Consider the following 22,882-nt stretch of genomic DNA (forward strand, 5'->3'; position numbering starts at 1 on the left):
TTTCTAAGGAAGGCTCGGACAGCAGGGAGAGGGAGAGCAGGTTTTACTGCTGGTCAGCGGCTACCCTCCTCCCTTTACCCTCAACGGCCTGGGATGCCCACACAACCCAGTAGAGGGCAGGAGGACTCGCATGGAGATCCTTTTAAACATTGCCCAAATTTTCCACGTGAGCACGTATTTCTTTTCAAATCAGAAAGCACAACTGCACATCAGAAGGTGTATGCAGCTGGGGGAGACACAGGGGGCCAACCAGCCTCCTCCCTTGCACGCTCTGCTCCAGCAGCCTCTGGGGTATCCCTGGCTCCAGACAACGAGCCGTGTGGGCCGCCTGAGCCCCCTCCAGATCATTCCACCTGCTCTGGAATCAGGAGGCCGGACTGGTGAGAAATTCTGGCTAACAATGCCACTGTTAGTTTTTTCAAAACCATCAGTTTAATTTTCAATGAAAGACTGTGTAGTAAACGTAACTCTTAAAATATTATGATACAAGCCAGGTGCAGTGGCTCACGCCTGTAATCCCATCACTTTGGGAGGCCAAAGCGGGTGGATCACCTGAGGTCAGGAGTTTGTAACCAGCCTGACCAACATGATGAAACCCTATCTCTACTACAAATACAAAAATTAGCTGGGGTGGTAATCTCAGCTACTCAAAAGGCTGAGGCAGGAGAACTGCTCGAACCAGGGAGGTGGAGGTTACAGTGAGCCGAGATCACGCCACTGCACTCCAGCCTGGGTGACAGAGTGAGACTCCATCTCAAAAAACAAACAAACAAAAGACAGAAGACAATACACCAAAATAGGGGAGCTGCTTCTGGGCTTCAAAGTTATGAGTAATTTGTATCTTTATGTTTTCTACATATTCCAAGTTTTCTATGATAAGCATAAAATACTTACACAAAGGTATCATTACAAAAAACACCTTTGTGACACCCACTTTCATCTTTCCCTGAGACATGGAACCTTCAGGAAGCACACTGCCCCACGGCGCCAGGTACAGCCACTTCCCTTGCGCAGGACAACGTCCTAACTGAGCACCCGTGGCCTGAGCTGCATCCCTTTCCTCCCCTGCCTCTCTGTTTGAAAGAGATTATCTTTGAAGGGTCAGCCTGCCTCCTCCCAAAGTGAGCACACCTGCCCAGCTCTGCGTGGGCCCACAGCCCCTCGGCTGGTCCGCCCAGACTGGATGGATGTCAGCTCAGGGGCATGGGCCGCTCTGACTGCAGGTCACATCACAGTCTCCAGCTTTGCCTCAGGGAAGCTGCCTATCAGCTGAACCCAGGATCGACGTCTCCGTTTGGATCAGAACCCAGCAGGGGAGCAGGATGTCTAGTTACCACTTGGAGACACCAACACAAGCCAAACAGAATGAAAATGGCTTGGTCTGTTAAATATCCCATCTTAGGTCCAGAAACAGTGTCTAAAACGACAAGGCCACCAGCAAAACAGAAACTGAAATTTCCCAACAGCATCACCGGCATTAGGTTTGGTAACATTTTAGTTGTTCAGTTAGCAAGCAGCATTGCAAGCTGCTCAACCCTCCAGAGGCCGTCCTAAGCCTCAGGCAGACCCACCCTTTCTGTCCGCCAAGCACCGGCGGAGCAGCTTCACAGCCTCCCGCCGGCCCTGCTTTGCGGCGAGGACCAGCCAGTCCACAGCGGTGCAGCTGTTGAGTTCTTCATCCGTGTCGCCGGCCAACTGCAGGTAGTGCTTCCCCACCTGCAAGAAAGGCACCAGTCAGCCTCCAGCTTCTCAGACCCTCTCCCACCCCACGCTCCCAGCCAGCCCACCTCCTTTCACCCACTTCCCTTTGTCACCCAGGCCAGGAAGGAAGGGGCGGAAATGGGGTCACACCAGGCATGTCCACTAGGCTAGGCCCTACTGAGCCTCCGGCCATTCGCTCCTCCTCAAAACAAGGTGAGGAAGGTGTGGCCACCTCATCCACACAGTGAAGGAGTCATCACGGGCTCCGACTGGTACAGGTTCTCTTCCTTGAGTTGCTCCTGCCTGCCAAAGCTCACCATCAGTGCATGGAAACCAGAACCATGACTGGGTCCTTTACACCTCTCAAAACAGTCAGGGGACCACAGAAAGACAGGGCTGGAGAGAGGCCAGCTAGCCAGGGGTTGGCACTGGCCCACTGCCTGCTTTTGCAAATAAAGTTTTATTGAAATACAACCATAACCACTCATTTGCATGTTGTCCATGCTGCTTTTATGTGCTCCACAGCAAAGCTGAGCAACACGAGAAATTGTGCGGAGTCCAGAATATTCACTATCTGGCCCTTTGCAAAAAAAAAAAAAAAAAAAAAATCCCTGCTAAAATGGTTCAATCTTCTCATTCTACAGATGGAAAAAGTGAGGCCCGGGGCACAGAGAGCCCATAAAAGGGCTCACTATGCTCCCCAGCCTCCAAATGCCCGGGCAAATGGATGTCGGAGGAACTTTTAAGTATAACATGGCTGTGAGGTCAGGAAATAATTTTTTTTTTTTTTTTTTTTTGAGATGGAGTCTCACTGTGTAGCCCAGGCTGGAGTGCAGTGGTACGATCTCAGCTCACTGCAACCTCCACCTCCTGGGTTCAACTGATTTTCCTGTCTCAGCCTCCTGAGTAGCTGGGAGTACAGGTATGCACCACCACGTCTGGCTAATTTTTGTATTTGTAGTAGAGACACGGTTTCACCATGTTGGCCAGGCTGGTCACGAACTCCTGACCTCAGGTGATCCACCTGCCTCGGCCTCCCAAGGTGCTGGGATTACAGGCGTGAGCTGCCACGTCTGGCCAGAAATTCTTCATTTATAGTTTTGCATTGAAGCTTTTCTCCTCTTCAGGGAGAAGAGGGGGCGGGAAACTGCTCAGGGTAACTGTGGTCACCCGCTTGAGTCCTGTGCAAGGGGACAGAGTGAGGTGGTAAGAACTTGCCTCCACAGAGGACACAGGAACCCCGGCTACCTCCTGTCTCAGCCTACTGTTGGCTTCTCCCCTTACCGTAATTCAAAATCATTGTATTTCTGTGCGTCTACTTGGGTTTTTTGGGTCTACTTCTTCCACTAACCTGTCACCCATGAAGACAGGGCCACATCACGTCCCCAGCACTGGCACAAAGCCCAGCCCGTGGCTGATGCTGAGTTAATGGTCATTGTTCTGAGGGCCCTGTGCACACAGCTAACAGCCAGGGGAAAGGCCAATTAGGGAGACAAGAGTGTGCAGCATACACAGTGTATGCTGGGGGGTGGCACAGAGCAGGCAGCCGCAGAAAGCCAGGAGGTCATCCTGGAGGAGGTGATGCCCAAGATGAGGTGTGAGCTGGACAAAAGGGGGATGAGCGCTGCTCCCCAGGGGGGTGCCAGGAGGAAAACTGGCACAGTGAACATGGGCACCCCACCAACATGGGGCTCAAGCGGGGTAGGGTGCATCATGCTGGCTCCTGACCCCAATCTCAGGCACCAACACTTCTCTGTGGGCTGTGGAGCTCACGGCCAGGCCCGTCGTGCTGGGGGCAGCGTCCTGAAGTCCCCGCCGGCACTGCAGTCCTCACCTCAGTCTGTGCCTTGGGGTCCCCGGCCTTGGCCCTCTCCAGGATTTCTTCAAAGGGGATTTCCACGTCTCCTTTTCTAGGCCCTTTAACACAAAAGAAACAAACACACGTGTCACAAAGCCAACTTTGTCGCTTGTCAGAAGGACGGAGGGGATGGCAGGACGGTCTTCAGATCTGCTGCTGTTCGTCACCTTCAAATCCAGGCCAGGAGTACAGAGAGACACAGAGAGGGAAGCTGCCCAGAAAGTCACTGCTTGCCTTCCAATCACAAGCAGCCCCGAGCAAGCTGAGCAAACTCGACGCGGTGCGGTGGTTCAACAGCAATTCGAAGCTCTTGGGGTGGGAGGCACGGGAAGGAGGGGAGCACAGAGCCAAGTCCCACCATCACGCCCCTTGGCTTAGGCCTGCTCCAGCTGGGGCTCTAGAAAGATCCAAGGACTCAAGTTTGACAGCCCATGACCTAAAGAATACAAAGAACCTGCATCTAAAGCCCAGCACCCCAACAGATCAAGTTCATGTTTTCCATGATCGTACCAACATAAAACATATCTTTTTGGAGATTAAAATCAGTGTATATACATCTTGATATTACCTTTTCCTTCTTAAGAGTGAACGCCTTAGTCTGTTCGAGCTGTTATAACAAAAATATGAATACCATAGACCAACCCTGGTGGCTTACAAACATCAGAAATGTATTCCTTTCAATTCTGGAGACTGGGAAGTCCAAGACCATAGTGTTGCAGACTCCGTGTCTACTGACTGCCTGTTTTTTGGTTCAGGTCTTCTGGCTGCGTCCTCACAGGGTGGAAGGGGCAAGGGAGCTCTCTGAGGTTTCTTTTATAGGGGCACTAATTCCACCGTAAAGCCACTGCTCATGATTCATCACCTCCTAACACCATCGGACTGGGGGTGAGGATCTTAGCACATGAATCTGGGAGAGACACAAACTTTCAGTCCATAGCAGTGGATTGTCCTCTGGTTTCCCACGATGCGCTGCAGTCAGTTCACCGTTTTGGTGGCTCCTAGATCTGTCAAGGAGACACAGCCAGGTTACTGGACCTCTCCTCTCCTCTCCATCAGGTCCGTAGGTTGCTTCCAATAACCTCTTGTTTTCTTTTCTTTTGGGACACCCCTCTCCCTGGACATTAACTCTCCGTGGACGCAACTCTTGCACAGAGTTTCGGGCCTGGCTTCCTTGCCGGGGTCCTCAAGGACGTTGCTCAGAGATGGTATCAGGCCCCGCAGGGCAGCCCTTTTGGACACCACCCTCCCCAGAGCCCCGAGGCCCTGGTGCTCCCTGAATCCATCAAGGACAGTTCTCCCTCCTTGCTGCCGTCGCCCCGCCAGCCCCCCAGCGTGCTTTCTGGTTGCAGGCTCAGTAGCAGGCTCACAATTCCTAGAGGAACTGCAGACACAGAGCCTGCAGGCACCAAGGCCATGGGCCCACACAGCAGTGTGAACGATCACAATGACACAGACCCACGTGTGGATCCACGCTCAACAATAAGGTGCTGTGTGACCTGGTGCAGGTCACATCACTGCTCCGAAGCAGCTTCCATCTGATCGTTAACATCAGTCTGATAGGATGGTTTATGATGAAAAGACATGCTTTGCAGTGAGTGGTCCAGAGTCGCCGTTCACAAGAGGAGGCTTTCTCTTCCCTCCCCACTTCCCCAGGACACCCCAGGGCCGTTGCTGTGCTTCTCACCACAACGCCAGCACCTCTCACGAATTCAAATCTCTTTACTTGACCAAGTTCACAAGCCATATTATTCTTCCCTTTAAAAAAAAAATCGGCCGGGCGCGGTGGCTCAAGCCTGTAATCCCAGCACTTTGGGAGGCCGAGGCGGGCGGATCACGAGGTCAGGAGATCGAGACCATCCTGGCTAACACGGTGAAACTCCGTCTCTACTAAAAAATACAAAAACTAGCCGGGCGAGGTGGCGGGCGCCTGTAGTCCCAGCTACTCGGGAGGCTGAGGCAGGAGAATGGCGTAAATCCGGGAGGCGGAGCTTGCAGTGAGCTGAGATCTGGCCACTGCACTCCAGCCCGGGCGACAGAGCAAGACTCCGCCTCAAAAAAAAAAAAAAAAAAATCAAAACATGGAAGGTCCAAGCCTGTGTGGTTGTCTAAAAAGATTCTTCCAGCCCGTAATTAATTTTTCACAGAAGTTATTCATAGCCTGACATTTCTTTTTTTCTTTTTTGAGATGGAGTCTTGCTCTGTTGCCCAGACTGGAGTGCAGTGATGCGATCTCGGCTCACTGCAAGCTCTGCCTCCTGGGTTCACGCCATTCTCCTGCCTCAGCCTCCCAAGTAGCTGGGACCACAGGCGCCCGCCACCATGCCCAGCTACTTTTTGGATTTTTAGTAGAGACGGGGTTTCACCGTGTTAGCCAGGATGCTCTTGATCTCCTGACCTCATGATCTGCCCGCCTCGGCCTCCCAAAGTGCTGGGATTACAGGCATGAGCCACCACGCCCGGCCAACAACCTGACATTTCAAGACATCTCCCCAGTATATAGAATCTTTTTTTTTTTTGAGACGGAGTCTCGCTCTCATCGCCCAGGCTGTAGTGCAGTGGTGTGATCTCGGCTCACTGCAACCTCTGCCTCTTGGGTTCAAGCGATTCTTCTGCCTCAGCCTCCTGAGTAGCTGGGAAAACAGGCGGCCACCATCACACCCGGCTAAGTTTTTTGTATTTTTAGTAGAGACGGGGTTTCAGCATGTTGGCCAGCTGGTCTCGAACTACTGATCTCAGGTGATCCGCCTGCCTCAGCCTCCCAAAGTGCTGGGATTACAGGTGTGAGCCACTGCGCCCGGCCCAGAATCTCACTGAGATGGACAGACACTCTCTTCATTATTCCAGTTTCCATATGGCAGTGGTGGGCTTGTCCTGAAGACCAATTAGCTTAGTCCATGAAGCAGGAGTCTTCACGGGCTCAGAGGCAAATCCCAGCATGCTCACTGCTCAGTGCCAGAAAAATCACTCCCAGAAGCCGGCTGCATCAGTGTGGGCCACCTAGGCCCATGAAACACACGTTTTTCTGTGTGCTCGACCTCCGTTCCTTGCTTTTTCTGATGACTGCACCTTGATGCCCCTTTTGGGGAACCCCCCCACTCTCATGGTCTAGGTGGCACTGCCCCGTCCCCTGTGCCGCATAGAAGGCCTGCACCCCCACCTGGACAATCAGGGTTGCCAGGTCATCTCCCTGACTACAGCACCTGGTTCAGGGATGGACATGGCCCAGCAGGGTTTGTGCTAGAACTGCTGGGAAATGGGCTTTCCCCTTCTGCTGATCTTGGCACATGGATGCCAGCTTGAACTGTGGAAGGTCACCCTGTGGGCAGAGCCCCTGAGAGAGAGGCAGCACAGGAAAGCAGAGTGGAATGGGGGCGGGGCGAGTACTTCCTGATGACATCACCCGAGCCCCTGGACCCAGACATGCCTGAAGCAAGCTACTCTAGGCTCCGCAGATCCACGGCCTCATCAACCCCTTATTCCTCTACTTTTTTGGCTTGTGTCAACTTACATTGAGATTTTGTCACTTGCAACTAAAAGGGTCCTGAATCTAATTCATTGTTTGAAAGTCTGCCTATTAATCACAAAACAGCAGTGTGATCAGAGCTGGATACCATGGGCAGGTCTCCTTCCCCCTGTGAGGTTCCATGGAGAACACCCGTCACCTTTTTAATTATTTGTCACGCACAGGCCCTATGGATTTGAGAGATTCATGGATGTCATGCGGAATCAGTCAATGACCCTCACTTTCTCAGGCACTATCTAGGGCCTCCTCCAGGATGCGCCCCTTCCCAGCACAGCCCACTGCCATTTCTTGCTGGAACCTGGGTCATCGTCCACCGTCTATCACAGGTTCCGCCAGCCTTCGTGGATGCCATCTATGTCCATGGGTCTCACCCATCTTGCTCCCAGCTTCCACTACGGCACTGGACAGTACACAGTGAGCAGATTTGGGGAGGAACAACGGGGATCCCAGGAGGGAACCACTGCAAACAGGGCCTGCAGCTGCCCTCTCTCCTCCCCAAATCCTAGCGTAGTCCAGGATACACAGCACTTGCCTGGCTGAGCAGCTGAACTGCCAAGCTCAACTCCCTGACTTAAACAGATATTCTGCAGAAAGAGAAAAGGATGGAGAGAAGGCTTCTTCCCAAACACAGAACATCAAATCCACCCAAGGGGCAGTGGCTGGGGCCTCTCTCCCCAAACAGCTGGCTCCAAACGTGCACAAAATTCTCCCAGAGTGGGCTGGGAGTAGGGCAGCTGGCTTCCACTTTCACATTACTGATGCATCCAGACATGCTTCTATAGTGTTTAAAATTTTTGGATGTATGTCAAACGCTCTTAAGAGTGCAATCTTAGGCATGGAGTACATAAATACAATGTAAACCTCCCATATCTAAGGGTGCTGCTGCTCTCTCCCTGCCTCACTGGTCCTGGGCAAGCCCTTGACCTCCACGATCTCTCTGCTCCTCTCGTGACGCCCACAACAAGGGGCTGTGCCAAAGGGAAAGGTGGAAAGAAAAGACGATGTGCTGTGTGCTGTCATCATCCCTGTGCCAGAGACAGGGCACAGGGTGGTGGCCTCGCACCACCGGGGCATCCCCCACACAGGGAAGCTGAGGTCACCCTGCACTACAGGCATCCCGTCAGCCTCTGGGACACTGACAATGATTCGCATGAATGAACAGGCTGAATGGTCCTCAGCCCTCTCTTTCCAGGGCTGGCTGAACTCTGAGGTGGGAACAGGGCAGACAGTGGCCTGGAGGCCCTGGCAGGGAGGGCACCCTTCTAACAGGCCCTGCCCAGGGGCGTTGGACTGGGCCCCCATCGCTGACCCAGTGGACCTTTCCTGAGCAATGGCCAAATGCCAGTCTGGGGTGCCAGGAGCCGAGGGCTCCACACTGAGAGGCAGGACTCCTGAGCTCACCACAGCCCGCCCTGGGCCAGGCGAGAACGAGCACGTCCACCCGTGAGGGCTGGGGCTGTGTACACGACTGTAGACTTCACTCGCGGTGGGAGGCTTCCTGGAGGTGATGTCTGAGCCTTGGAGTACAAGTAAGACAGGCACATTGCCAAGTTCCCAGAAGACTCAGCCTCACCAGATCCTGCGGCCAGTCCTCCCAGTGTGGTGTGGGGGGCTCCGCAGGAGCACAGCAATCAGATGGGCCAGGTCAGGATACAGAACAGACATGACAGCTGCTTCCTAAATAATCAAGGGCAGGTGCCCCAGCAGCCAGCACAGCCCCAAGCAGCACCTCCTGCTGTGCCTGTCCCCAGGGCAGCGGGGGCTCCATGCACTCCCACATCTGCGTCAGAGCCCCAGCCCCCGCTGGGCCCCCTGCAGCCCCCATCTAAGACTAAGCTCGCACCCCGCTGGGAACCACCCCCAGGACCCTACCTCCTGCTGTGCCACCACCGTCCACCTGGCAGCCCCAGCCAGAAACCTAGAGGCCACCCCGGCTTTCTCCCCTCCCTGTCTACCTGTCCCTCAGCCTTCCTGTGGCCTGGCTACTCCTCTCTCTGCTCCGCCTCCTGGCTGGCCTTTAATGTAAACAATACATCTGACAGCTGAGGCCCACTCACAACAATCCCCTCTCCCTTCCCTGACCCTCGGGACCCTGCTTGGCCTGGTTGACCTCTTGACACCATGGCCAATTCCTCATGGGTCTTGGGTGCCCTATGCTGGGCTCCCTCTCTGCCCAGGGTGCCCTCAGTGTAAGAGCTGGGGTGCCTGCTTTCCCCACGCCCGAAGGCCCTTCTTCGTCCCTCACTCAGCGGCTCTGGCTGGCAGTGCAGCCTCGGTCAGCATTGGTGGGTGCTTCCTGGTGGGGTGCACCTCCTCCCCAGGGCTCCTGCTCCTGTCCATACCTGTGTCCCTGTGGCTGCCAAAGCGATCCCCCTACCCCTAATGGCTGGAAGGCCTGGCAGATTCAGCAGCCATGTGGGCTGGCCGCCCACTGGGGTCAACAGAAAGGGCATATGACTGCCCCAGAGTCTCATAGTGAGCTGGGCCACCTCATAGTAGGGTGGGCCTCCGGTCAAGGTGGTGGCAGCACTGCTGTAGAGACTTGTAGAGATAAGACTGCTGCTCGGAGACGGAGTGGCAGGTACGGCTCGGAGAGCTCCCGAATCTCGCCTCCTTCCTCCTCCACCAACCCCGGGCCATGTCCTACCAGTAGACCTGTGAATAACCGAGGCAGCAAGAGAGCTAAGGGCCACACAGTGGGAAGGGGTGGGGGGTGGGGCCTCGGCTGGTGCCCAGGAGGCCTGAGTGCCCACCAGAGCCACATGCTTAGCACACACTTAGCACAGGCTAAGCACATGATAGCCACAGCACGCCCAGCCTGAAGCTTTCCTTCCTCCCACCTGCACCAGGCCCGTCCCTCTGTGCATCTGAGCCTGCCCTTTAGCCCCAGGGCTAAACAGAACAGGCCCAGAACAGACTTTCTGCCAGGGCGTGGACTCGCACAGCAGTATCATGGTGGCTGAGTGGCTTGGTGTCAACTCTAGGTCTCTGTGCCTGCTGGATCACGTAGGACCAGGTGTGACCAGCCCAGCTTTATTCTCTTGTTGAGCAGAACAACAGGTTCCCCCAGGGCTGAAGACAACACTGAGGTGATCACAGGACTCACCACAGCTACCTGTGAAGAAACAGCCCCCCGCCCAACAGCCCTGGGGCAGCCATGGACAGGCAGGTGCTGGCCCTGGTCCACGGGCACATCACTTGGGCTGCTGTCAAAAATCAGAACAGACAACACTTCTCAGCACACGGGCATTCACACTCCACACAGGACAGTTTCCCCTCCCAGGGCTGCCATGAGGAGTCACGGCCTGGCACAGGGACGCCCAAGAGCCTCACAGCTGCCTGCGGTCTCCTTTCTAGCCTGAGTCACTGTTTTCTTTACCTGTCTGGGCCCAGGAGCCCCTGAGTTTCTAAGCCCTGACCCATCGGCAGTGGTTCCCCAGGTGGCAAGTGACTTGCCAAGGCCACAGGGCCAGGATGGGAAGGAAGCGTGGGGCTCCAGCCCAGTGAAGTTTCTGAAGCAGCTCCGCCCCAACCTTACTGAATGGCGGGCTGAGAAGGGGGTCAGTTCCTCACAGAGGCAACCAGAGAAGGGCGACCCCAAGGCTGCTCTTCTCCTGTTTCCCAAGTGTACAGGACAAGGAGCAGCTCAGATGGGCCTCCGATGGTGCCTCCTCCAGGCAGTCTTCCTGATGCCCTGAAGAGTGACCAGGCTCTCCTGGGGGGCCCCTAGGGGATTGCAAGGTGGGCTGTCCCCCGCGCTGCACTTAGCCCCCAGAATGTAGTTCCTTGTTCACTCCTGTCTCCCATATTGCTCAGGGCTCCTGGAGGGCAGGCCCGAGCCTTCACTCCTGTCACCAGGGCCTGGCCAGGCACTGGTCTAGGGACAGGCCAACCTGCTCTGTGTACTTCTGAGCCTGTGACATGGGGATCCCTGGGCACAGCTGACCTGAGGTCCATAGTGAGCACAGGCTCCAGGATATGTTCAAATCTCCCCTCCACCCTTCACCAGCCACAGGACGCCAGGTCATCTGCTTACGCCCTCTATCCCTCGGTTTCCCATCTGAAAAATGGGGCAGCAGCAGAGCCTGCCCCCCAAGGCTGTTAAAGAAGCAAGTGGGCTAATGCCCTAAAAAGATGCCTGGCTCAGGGACGTTTCAGTTAAATAGCCACCCTTGTTGCCACCTATTGGTATGTTAACTGACACTCACCCATCTATGTTGGCTGGACGGGGGAGCTAAATAACAGACTCTCGCAGCAGCTGCTACTGGCAGGGACGCTGGGCCCTGCCCTCCCTGTGGCCATTGGGCATGCAGGGCCAGGCCTGCTGTGGCCACATCAGTGACCAGTGACTGGGAGACGGGACGCCCACTGCCCCCAGCTGCAGGTCCGGTGTTGGGGGCTGGGCTCTCAGGCAGCGCTCCGGGCTTGCTCTTCACCACCCCCACATTGGAGACAGATGCCAAACAAACCACAGCTGCTTCCTGACTCTTCTTATCTGAAACACACACAGTCTTGGACTCTGTCCTTTGCAGGCTGTTCTCACTACCCAGATTGAAACCAAGCTTCCGAGCCCCGGTCTCTTTCCCCCGAAGTCGTGAGGCTGGGCCCAAATCCCGGGGTCAGGCCCCGTCCACCCAGAGGCCTCCAAAACAAAGCAGAGGAGCACGGTGATCTTTTAAGGAGATGTAAAGACAAACAGGGCCCAGGGCTGCAGTGAGATTCTGAGGGCGCGTCCAGCATGAGCGGTACATGGGAGTCTCAGTGCACTGCGACCGCAGCAGGGAGGCTCCACGGCCCTGCCAGTGAGGTGACTGGAACAAGAAGGAAACCTGGGCCACTCAAGCGCCTCGTCTCTCACCCGCTGGGTCACTTGGCAAGTCACCTAGACTTAGTGCCTGAGTTTCCCCTCTCAGGACGGCCATGAGGAGTCCCACTCTGGCACATGGACAAGGCTGGTGTACACAGCAGGAACTCACCATGGATCTGGGGCTTCTGCATGGGCAGGAGGGGCAGCGATGAGCTGGGACTGAGCTCCCCTGGCAGCGGCCTCTCTAGCAAAAGTGGAGGCTGACTGAGGCCTAAGTGAGCTGGAGAAGGTGCCCAAGGGCCGGACTCCTCTGGCTCACACCCACCACCCTCACACCGCCACCTGGGAACCAACAAGCCTGTCAGCTCTGCCTGTGAACACCCAGGGCCTCAGTCAGCTCTGCCTGTGAACACCCAGGGCCTCAGTCAGCTCTGCCTGTGAACACCCAGGGCCTGGTCAGCTCTGCCTGTGAACACCAAGGGCCTCAGTCAGCTTTGCCTGTGAACACCCAGGGCCTCAGTCAGCTCTGCCAGTGAACACCAAGGGCCTTATCTCTGCTTGTGAACACCCAGGGCCTGGTCAGCTCTGCCTGTGAACACCCAGGGCCTCAGTCAGCTCTGCCTGTGAACACCCAGGGCCTGGTCAGCTCTGCCTGTGAACACCAAGGCCTTAGTCAGCTTTGCCTGTGAACACCCAGGGCCTCAGTCAGCTCTGCCAGTGAACACCAAGGGCCTTATCTCTGCTTGTGAACACCCAGGGCCTGGTCAGCTCCGCCTGTGAACACCAAGAGCCTTAGTCAGCTTTGCCTGTGAACACCCAGGGCCTCAGTCAGCTCTGCCAGTGAACACCAAGGGCCTTATCTCTGCTTGTGAACATCCAGGGCCCCAGCATCCCGCCTCAGGATGGAGGTGAAGGGTGCCCCTCCCTCACAAGTCTCCCTCAGGGAGAGGAGAAACTCAGCACCAAGGGCTTCGCCCGCATGTGGCCTCACTCCCGACAGTGTGGCTGTCACCTCTGGCCTGCCACCCTAGTTGGTTACAGAGGGCCGGTGAATTTACTCCACATGTTTGGATGCTGTTGCAAACAGAAGCTGTGAAGTGATGCATAGGCCCTGGGAAGAGAAGGACTGCAGAGGGGTGGGGGCACCAGCACCACCTCGAGTGGGTGCCACACAGGTGACAGGTGCAAGGCTCTGAGGAGGTGGGTGGCCCCAGCGGACGGATGCCTGTGCACAGCATGGGAGATGCACAATGCTAAATTGCAGGGGACCTGGCGGGGGGACCTTCCAGGGGTGGCTGGACCCCGTTCCCACCCAGCTATCCCTGAACAGCCCCAGCCTGGGCTTCTCAGCCTGCCCCCTTACCGGTGCCGTCTGCTCTCTCCCGGCTCCTGGTGTGATGGGCCTGGGGCTCAGCGGGGGCTGCTGCGTCTCTAACACCAGGGCCAGGGCCAGCCTGGGGTCCGGGGGCTCGGGGCCTTTCGCTCCTCTCCTGCTCCAACGAGGCTGTGGCATTGAGTCGGGAACGCGCCTGGGGCTGTGGTGCTGACGGGGGCTGTGGGCAGGAGGGGCCCAGTGGAGCAGTGTCGGAGTCCATCCTGCCTGGAAGAAAAGTCAGGGTCAGGCCCACCCAGCACCGGCAGAGTCCACTCTGGCACTTAGTGTCTGTTGGAGATGGAAAAGCAGAGGGAGGCAGGCGGGGGAGCTGCCAGACAATCCATACAGGATCTCGCGAACACTCAGCACAGCCCCCATGGGCCAGCCCTGCTTCCAGGGAGGAAACCGCGGGAGGACACTCACCCATGTGACTCTACAGATGGTACGGCACTTACAATCTCAGACCGGCAAGTGCCGAGGCCTGGAGTCCTTGCCTCACCGGGCATGAGCCACACAACCCTGACCTTCCCTCATCCAAGAAACGATGATGATAGCAACACCCAGAGACCACGCACATGGAGCCCGGCTGCAGGGGCCTGAATTGGGCCCCACATCATGTGTCCACCAACGTCTGTGAACGTGCACTTAGTTGGAAAAACAGGTCTTTGAAGACGTACTTAAGGATCTTAAAATGAGATCAGCCTGGAGTAGGGAAGCCCTGGCTCCAATAGCTGATGGCCTATAGGAAGAGGAGGGTAACAGAGCCACGTGGAGATGGGTGACAGCGGGCAAGGAGCAGGAGGACCACTGGCCACTGCCAGAAGCTGGACAGAGGTGAGGAACTGAGCCTCCCTCAGAGCCTCCGGGAGGGACCCACCCTGCTCACACCTTGACTTCAGACTTCTGCCTCCAGAACCATCAGAGAACAAACCTCTGTTGTTTTACGCCACCAAGTTTCCGGTAGTTTCTTATGGAAGCCCTAGGAAACTACGACACTGATAGTGAGTAAAGTTAAGTAAATATGAGAGGGGAGGGGAGAAGAGGGCAGGGGAGAGAAGTGGGGGAGCCAAACTGGTGGAGCCGGGATTCATACCCAGATCTGCTGCTCCACAGCCCCCACCCCAGGCCCAAGCCATGGCACCGAAGTCACAGGACTGATGCCCCAGAAATCAACACACATAGTAAAAAGCAAACTAGGCAAACAGTGCGGTGGGGGCATCAGAAGAGACTAGAGTGCACAGAGATCCTGTGACCCGTGTCACGCCAGAGCAAGGGCTTTATTTTATTCAACAGAGGCCCTCACACGCTGCTTAGCAACATGGAAAAACACCACCATCCCTGTAATGAAGGATAACCACTGACCACAGACACAGAGCTGAAAGCGCTGCAGGATCCCGAGCCCCGGGACCTGGATGGGGCCCTGGATGAGAGGCGTTAGGGGTGGGATGCAAACCCCTGAAGCTGTTGGACCTTGTACCTGCCGTGTGAGGCAGTGGAAACTTCTCCTCAGATTCCCAAATGACCCTCCCAAGCTCAGGGCCACGGCCATCCTCTGAGGGGCAGAGCAGGGAGAGGCTGGTAAGCAGAGAATCTCGCTCCCAGCCCCAAGCTGCCGCCGCGCTGTGCTCCTGGCTCTGTGCCCACCAGCTGTGTGGTCCTGAGCAGCCCACATCCCTCTCTGCACCTCAGCCTCCTCATCTGAAAATGGGGACAGGGCAACTGTGAGGACCAGTGAGACCAGTCACCATGGGTGGCACGAGGGAGTCCCCCGGCCACCTCTGAACACCCAGTGCTTGGCATGGAGCCGGGTTCCAGGAGGTGCCCAGAGGTCACTTTTGGGGGCAGCCATGACTGGAAGAGTCAGGAGTGGCCCCAGGCTCCCATACACAACAATTTCTGCTCCATTCCCAGCTGCAAATGGGTCCTAAAGATCAGATCCGTGCCGCTCAAGAACTCTGCATATTTCAGTCCACATGGTCCTCCCTTACAAGGACTGAGTCCTCAGTTTAAAACATCCCCCAGGTGCAAACCATGCATGGTCAAGCTTGGGAGCCTGCTCCGTCCTATTTCCAAGTTCCAAGCTCCTGGGAACTGGCACCTTCCACAAAAGCAGCCATTTAACTGCACGTGCAGACCTAAGTGCCCCCTTAGTCAGTTGTGGTAGAGAAATACAGGATTGCACGCAGAACCCACACGCTGTGGGCAAACAGAACCACGGTCCTGCAGGCCACCGGACCACCTGAGACGGTGAAAAGTCAGGTCTTCAAATGACACGTGGCCATGTCTACCTTCTCTCCCATGGTTCCCACTGCCCCCAAGTCAGGTGTCACTTTCTCAGACAGAGAGGGAGGGCACCTTTACTGAGCGCTGACCTACGCCAGGGCATCTCTGCCATTAAGACCAATGGCTCTGTTCTCGGTACTTGTCTTTTCTCACGAGTTCCTTGTATGCCCCTGGAAGGTAGATCCTGCTGTCATCCCAGAGTTACAGATGGGGAAATGTTTTATCCTTCAACCCCACCCCACTTCACAGACAGGAACCGAACCCAGGTGCAGGGAGGGTAGGGACCTGCTCAAGGTCAAACAGCTCCAGGTACCAGAGCTGAAAATCAAATCCAGACCTGCCCAATTCTAATGCTTCTGCAAGCTCATTTCTGAAAACGATGACTCTGAAATCCGACTGCCACTGCATCCTCTCTCCCTGGGCCCAATCACTGCAAAACGCTGGCTACCCTTTAACATCAGCGCACAAACACTGACCTCCACACTTCCCTTTCCGCAGGGCCCTCTTCCTGGAATGCCCCCAGCCTAGACCCTAAGCACCCTTCCAGTCAAGAGCTCCAGCGACACCTCCTTTGTGGGAGCTTCCAAGCTATGTCTCTCCTGAGTCCTTGTCTTCCTCACCTGCTCAGGTAAACATACAGCACTCAGGTGATCACCTCTCCATCAGAGCCCTCCCTCTGCTAGAAGTTACAGCCGGAAGCAACGCGGCGTGGGGTCGGTTACCCTTACTAGTGGCCACATGACCTCACTGTGTCTGTTTCTCTATATGTAAAACGGGGATAGCACCTCCCACATAGGGGTGCTATGGGGATTATGTGTATGATGGAAGAGAAAGCAAACTATTGGGCATTTAAAAAAAACCCTAAGCCATTACACCCAGGTGCTAAACAAAGACATGTTCAGTTGGAAAACACGTCGTAAAAGGCATTTCAGGAAAACAGATTCTAGCTGGCCTATGTACCATGTCACACTGCAGTTAAAAAAAAAAAAAAAAAAAAAAAAAACAGTGTAAAGGAAAATCTGTGGTTAGTAAGAATGGATGAACACGGAGGGTTAATTTTCAGGTTCCCTGAGGGTTGGCCCGGTCTGGTTTGGATCAAAGGGCTTGTTATTTCAAACCCAGCAAACCCAGTCATGGTCGGTCCCAGGGACAATGAAGATCAGAAAAGCTCTCCTGGCGGAAGGAGCTGCTGTCTGGTCCTTCCCTCTCTGAGTTTTCCTGAGTGTGACAGCCACTGTGAGCCCTGAGGGCAGGGGCTGCGGCTTATCCACTCAGAAGACCCGCTGCCTTGCCTGGCCTATGTTAAGCACTTAACGTATGTGGGCAGAAGCCTGAGGTAGCCTGGCCTAGGGCAGGAGCACCATCCAGGCAATAACGCTGTGGGACCTTAGCAAGTCCCTCCCCCAGATCCCAGCATCCAGGCGTCCCCAGCGACATCTACTCTGCACCCCCAGATCCCTACCTGCACGGTGGGGTGCTCAGCCTCAACTCCCCACTGGTGACCACAGCAATGGCTTAGAAGCCGTCACTGTGTAAGATCCACAAAAGCAAAGTTGCTAGCATTCTTTCCCCATGAGCACTGTGGGGTATTTTTATCCCATCCAAACATAAGGAGTTCAGCTGAGAGGCCACCACCCGGAGAGGGCTGCAGCAATCACGCATCCACTCAGACCCACAGCAGAATGACCACATGTGGCCTTCTGCCCTAAAGGCTCTGGCCCTCACCCAGGCCACCCTCATTCTGTTCTCTCTGCGAGGGCAACCCCACCTCCCAAGCCAGCGCCTCAGAAACAGCCCCCATGGGAAGCCGAGGTGATGTTCACGCTCTCTCTGATCAGTGCTTCCGCCTCCAGGATGCCAGTCCAGGGGAGCCACTGGAGATGCCCTCGGGGCTCACATACAATGTCTGTCACATGGCACTTTCAGCACTGTCCAGAAAGGGGCTGGCTGTAAAATCTACACCCCTCCATATGGTGCAATGCTGTGCTGTACAGCTGGTAAACGTGACTTCGTACATGAACGTTTCGAGACAAGGAAAAGGTCGGCATAACACTGTTAAGGCAGGATTTAAAGCATTAGCCAGAGAAGATATTAGCAAGAGTCTGTTTAGGATGAAAACAAAATGTATCTGCAAAAAAAATGGAAGAAAATGCCCCCTAAAAAAGATACTTGCTGTCTCTGGGGAAAGATTATGCGTGGTTTCATTTTATTCTTCTTTTAAACATATTTCCCTAGTTTTCTATAATGAGTGTGTAATGTTTTTGAAATTAAAGCAAATGTTATTTTAAAATCCATCTGTGACCAAGCCCTAAGGGAGCAGGCCCAGGAGGTCCCGGCCCTGGGATGTCTGCTCTGGCATGGCCTGACCCCTGGCACAGTGCTGCTCCTCAAGACAAGGGCACAAAGCCCTTGATGGATCCCAGGTACCTATTTTTTGCTCAGAGTATTAAGGGCCAAACCAAGGAACATTCCAGCTCTATCCAATGTGGCACACTGACAGAACTCAGAGGGATTTGAATTGGGACTGCCCCAAGCAGCAATCATGACAGCCATAGTGGCCAAGCCCCCACCACACACCTGGCACCTACTCTAGGCCTGGCCTGGATGGGCAGCAGGTGTGGACTGAGGGTAGGTCCATCTTGTGCCAGGCACCCCTGACCTAGAGAAGTCTCGTCCAGGGCCAGCACTGGAACAGCTTCATCTAGATGGGAAGGGTAACACCTAAACAGATACCCACAAAGATGGCACAGAAGGGGGCCCTCACTCCACTGCGGGAAGAGGCAGGCCAGAAATCCTGCAGGCCTCAACTGAGCCTTCTGGACAAGCAGGCAGGAGCCAGGCAAAGTGGGAGGTGGCTGGGCATTCCAGCAGGGGGTGTGCCCAGGAGTGGAGGCAGCAGAGGGACAGTGAGCTGGCCTTGTGGCCAGGAACATGCAGGTGACTGGGAGGTGACTGCTGGGGAGAGGACACAGGAGGGAGACGCTGAGTGAGCAGCAAGGCGGGTCCCTGAGGGCCTGAAAGAATACTGGCTCAGGAGGCGGACTTGACCCGATAGCCAACAGGGAAGTGGCAGCTGAAGAACCAGCAGGGCTGTGTGGAGCCAGGCCTGGGTCGGGACCAGGGAGGAACCTGGGGGCCATTCAGGGAGAGGCAAGGGTCCTGAACCAGGGCAGGCATCCAAGTGAGGCTCAGGAGCCAGGAGAGACAGGAGAGAACCAACTGGGAGTGAGGAATGAAGGGCACAGGGGGTGGTCTGGTGTGCAGCTGGGGCTGGCTGGCTGTGGTGGTACCACTTCTGGAGGTAGGGCCGTGGGAGGGGAGGGGAGCATGTAGCATAAAGCTCCTGACCTGTTATGATTCTTATTGCTACCGTCATGGATGGGTGTTTGGGGTCTGGCAGTGCAGACATCGCTGGGGGTTGAGACTGAGCTGGGGTCCCCTCTGTGACCCGCCCCAGAAGCCTGTCCAGCCCTGGTCTGGGATGGGCAGGGCAGGCCTAAGTCAGAGACACCCTCCATGCTCTTCCATCCTGGGAAAGAAGGTGAGATGGGGTCTCCCAGCCAACTTTTCCTGAGTCTGCGAAGGGAGGACAAAGGAGCAGGCAGGGAAAAGACGCTGAATACAACGGAGCCTCCATGGGAATCACAGACCCTTCGAGACAGAAGTAAACAGGTGGGGACAGTGGCAAAGGTGGCCTCTGAGCTTCCTGTGGTCTCCCTACCCTGCTGCAGAGAATGGGCAGCCAGCACATGGGGTACCCAGGGCACAGCTCCTTGAGTGATGGATGCTGGCAGAAGAGAAGGCCCTTTACAAACTGCAAAGCCCTGGGCCAAATGCCAGGGGTCATGTCCAAGGTGAGGAGAGGCCGGGCTGCTTCTGGAGAGATGGGGCAGAGGCCTCACACCAGACTCCGTCCTGATCAGTTTCATGGTCCTGGGCTGGCACCAAGCCCTGCTGAGCCTCAGCTTCCTGGGGTGCCAAATGGGGACTATAACTTCTCCACCTAAGGCTACTGAGAGGGTTAAATCTGGGTGGTGGGGGGTGGGGGTTGCACAAATGCGACTTCCTTGGAATTCATAACATCAACTACTAAGTGGGTGAGAGGCCAGGGCGCCATCACATCCAAAAGGGCTGGGCAGGATTCTCCAGAAAGTTTTCGTTGATCAAATAAAAAAACTAATGATCCAGAGGGTGGAGTTCATACGAGGCAGGGTCCAGGGGCTGCCACTGAACACCCTCAACTCTCTACTGAGGGACCCAGAGAGGGAGAGGAACTGCCACGGTGCTCCTAAGTGGGCTGTGGGGATTCAGAGTGACCCCTAAGCTGCCCCTCGGGCGGGCGGGTCCAACTCCCCTTCCCCCCACAACACCTCACGGGGGTCCAGGCGCGTTCTAGCGACCGGGCGGGCACCGAAGGCGGCCGTGGGTCCCGGGACTGCGGGGGAGGGGCATGACGGGGCAACTTGGGGGCCGGGAGGATGGCGCGGTGAGGGGGCCTGCTCACCGGCCGCTCCGCCTCTCGGGCCTGCTGTCCCGCCCGCGGTGGGGTTCCAGGCGACAGCGCGCGGGGACCCGGGGCGCGCCCCCCTAGTGACCCGTTCGGGCCCGGGACAGGAGTCGCCTTGCGCACTGCAGAGCGGGCGGGATCCGCGGCCCTCCAACTTCGGGGACCTTGCCGGGACTTTGGGACCAGCCACCCATCAGCTCGGAAGGGGAAACTGAGGCCCGAAGTGGGCAGTGCCTCAGGGCTCTTGCCCGCCTCCTACGCGCCACCGCGCCACGGCCCCAGCCCCGAAGTACTCACCGGCCCGTGAGTGGGCTGCACGCGGCGCCGCGATGCCCTGGGGTCTCTGGGCCGGCAGTAAAGTTGTTCCGGAGCAGCAGACCACAGCAAAATCGGGAGAGGCACTGCCGCGGCGGAGCAAACTGCACCGGCTGCTGAAGAGCCGGCTAGCGCGGCCCTCGGCACGAGGGGGCGGGGAAGGGGCGGGGCCTTCGGCCGCCCTCCACTCCAGACGCGGTCCCCCGGATGCGGCGCCAGCTCGGCCTGCTGAGTGGTCGGTGCAACCGCCAATCACGCCACACCTCCGCCAATCAGGGTGCGCCTCGCCTAGCTGCTGCCGGGCACTCCCCCTGCGCGGTGGGCCCGAGGGGCCAGAGGGCGGGTCTGGCTCGCCCACAGCGAAAGTTTCCGAGCGGACTCGGGCCCCGGCCCCGCCCCGGCCACAGAACGTCCAGTTGCTTAGCGAGGCCGCTTGCCTTCTCCTGTAACAGGTGGTTTGGACCCGTGGAGAAGGCTTCGGCCACCTTTCTTCCACCACTCCGGTCTCAGCGGCCCCAACTGCAGATTCATTACATTTGCTGTTGCAATATTAACACACGTCTTGAGCGCCTATTCCGGCGCTGCAAGAGCGTCTAAGGGCTCCTCTAATAACAGCAGCAGAGATGGAAAAATGGGGCCTGTTTGAAACGTGTGTCTGCAGCCAAGTGCTGCTTTCAGTGCACAGAATTAAATGCAATGTAGCAAGCTTTTCACACGGTGACTGTGGGATTCCTTTAAAGTTTGTGTTAGCCCAGGGAGTGAGCAAGGCTCCGGCAGTTTGGAGACCCTCTCCTTTGGTTCCTGTCTGGGAGGCGTGGTTTGGAGATGAGAGCGAGAGTCTATCCTTGAGAGGCCCTTGGGAATGTGAGACCCTGCCTGCTCTGTCTCTGGTCCCCACAGCCAACCTGAGATACCTGTCCTAGTTATCACAGCAGAAACTGCGGCTCGGAGTGACTGCCGGAGATAGTACTTACCAACATGTTGGGAGCAGATATTCCAGATGGCTTTGGAGATGAGTTCTGAACACACTACTTTGGAGGACTTTTGTCAAAGTGGCGTAGTTGACGTCAGTCACCTCATTTGATTCTCCAGCTGCCCCCACTGCCCACCCTCGATCCCCAGTGTTCACCTGTGATGCTGTGAGGCTCGCAGAGGAAGGAGGAAACCTGCCGTGAGCCTCGCCTGCTCTGTCCAGGTTGGCTTAGGTGCTTTCACAACTTTCACAGGCCCCCCTGGTAACCCAAGGAGGCAGGTGGCATTGGGCCCATTTTTATTGATGTGAAAACTGAGGCTCAGACATAGTTATTTGCCCAAAGTCTTGAAGATGTCTTTCCACCTTATCATACACTAACTGTAGAAAATTTGGATAATTACTAAAAGTAGAAAGGAGAAAAAAAATCACTCAAAGATGATTACTGTTCACATTTTGAGATTGATGCACATTTAAGAAAATAATAAATATTAATGTGAACACACAATCACAGAGAGCCTGACGCACTTCGCAAACCCTTTGCAGGGACTCCTTAAGCAGAGAGAAGAGGACAGATTGTGGAGGTCTAAGGGAAGAGAGAAAGTGCAACAAAAATCTGCAAGACAGCTTAGGGAGTCTCCATCAGAACACAGCAACACGGAACTTACTCCACGGAGCTGGAGACTGAAAAAGCAAGAGGCAAATTCAGAAAGAGAAGAGTGGAGGTAAGCACAAATGAGCAAACTGGAAGATAATGTGGAGTAAATGCTGTATGATATAGAGGAAAAGCACTTGAAAATCATCAGTACAAAAAGCAGAGACTGGAAAGACAGTTCCAGGAGGTGTATTACGCAAAGGACAGGTACTGCAGGAGGAGCTATAGGGGAAACAGAGGTTAGCAGAGTGCCAGGAGGAAGTGTCCCTGGGAATCCCAGATGCCAAGGGAAAAGAGAGGGTATTGCAGAGTTCCAGAAAGAACAGGTCACATCTAAGGGGGAGGAAAGTCGAAGTGGTTCCTAGGGGACTTTGGAGCAATGTCCGGGGACTCTGATTATAGGATCAAGGATCCTTACCATGGCTACTACAAGATTCATCTGTCTGGACAAAAGAAAGAAAATATCCAATGTGGAAAGACAGAGAAAGGACCCCAGTCATGTCCCCTTTCAGAGCAAGATATGCAGAGTTCCCCTGTCACCGAGACAGTTCAATCACAGTAGAGATTTCAAGATAGAGCAAACGCTCAGAACAGGAAGTGGTGTTGAGCAATGACCCTTGCAAAATATACAGTATGGCTAATCCACATGTGCCTGTGATTTTGTAACTAGCAATGTCACATAAGGATTCTTAAAACATAAGCTACATGCTGCAAGAGAAAGTTGTATTAGCCTGGAACTGAAAAAAAAATAGAATCTTATCACGGAGAAGTCAGAATACTTTAAGATCACATTTGGTTGAGGGGAGAAGGAGGAAGTAAAAGGATCTGATTTGGTGAGTGGGGAAGGAAAGCCTTTTGGTGGTGGAGAGGGGGGCTTCATTACCATTT

At 55.5% G+C, this 22,882-nt stretch overlaps 1 protein-coding gene across 3 annotated transcripts in view; it reads right to left on the reverse strand.

The window, feature by feature from the left end:
* WFS1 (wolframin ER transmembrane glycoprotein) overlaps positions 1–20,548 on the reverse strand; it is a 34,238-nt gene extending 13,690 nt beyond the window's left edge. Inside the window, exons 1-4 of one of the 3 annotated variants that reach the window (XM_033213701.1) lie at positions 20,352–20,548; positions 13,253–13,489; positions 3,536–3,618; positions 1,572–1,716 (exon numbers count right to left, since the gene is read on the reverse strand). In XM_033213701.1, coding sequence (XP_033069592.1) covers positions 1,572–1,716; positions 3,536–3,618; positions 13,253–13,484 — 460 coding nt within the window. In that variant the 5' untranslated portion in view covers positions 13,485–13,489; positions 20,352–20,548. Of the gene's footprint in view, positions 1–1,571; positions 1,717–3,535; positions 3,619–13,252; positions 13,490–17,009; positions 17,030–20,351 lie in introns of those variants that run through there. The other 2 variants (XM_033213702.1, XM_033213704.1) reach the window with 2 other exon arrangements.
* Positions 20,549–22,882: the final 2,334 nt, after the last annotated feature.

The sequence above is a fragment of the Trachypithecus francoisi genome, unplaced genomic scaffold, assembly GCF_009764315.1.
Source record: "Trachypithecus francoisi isolate TF-2019V2 unplaced genomic scaffold, Tfra_2.0 Lachesis_group1, whole genome shotgun sequence".
NCBI classification, from domain to species: Eukaryota; Metazoa; Chordata; class Mammalia; order Primates; family Cercopithecidae; genus Trachypithecus; species Trachypithecus francoisi.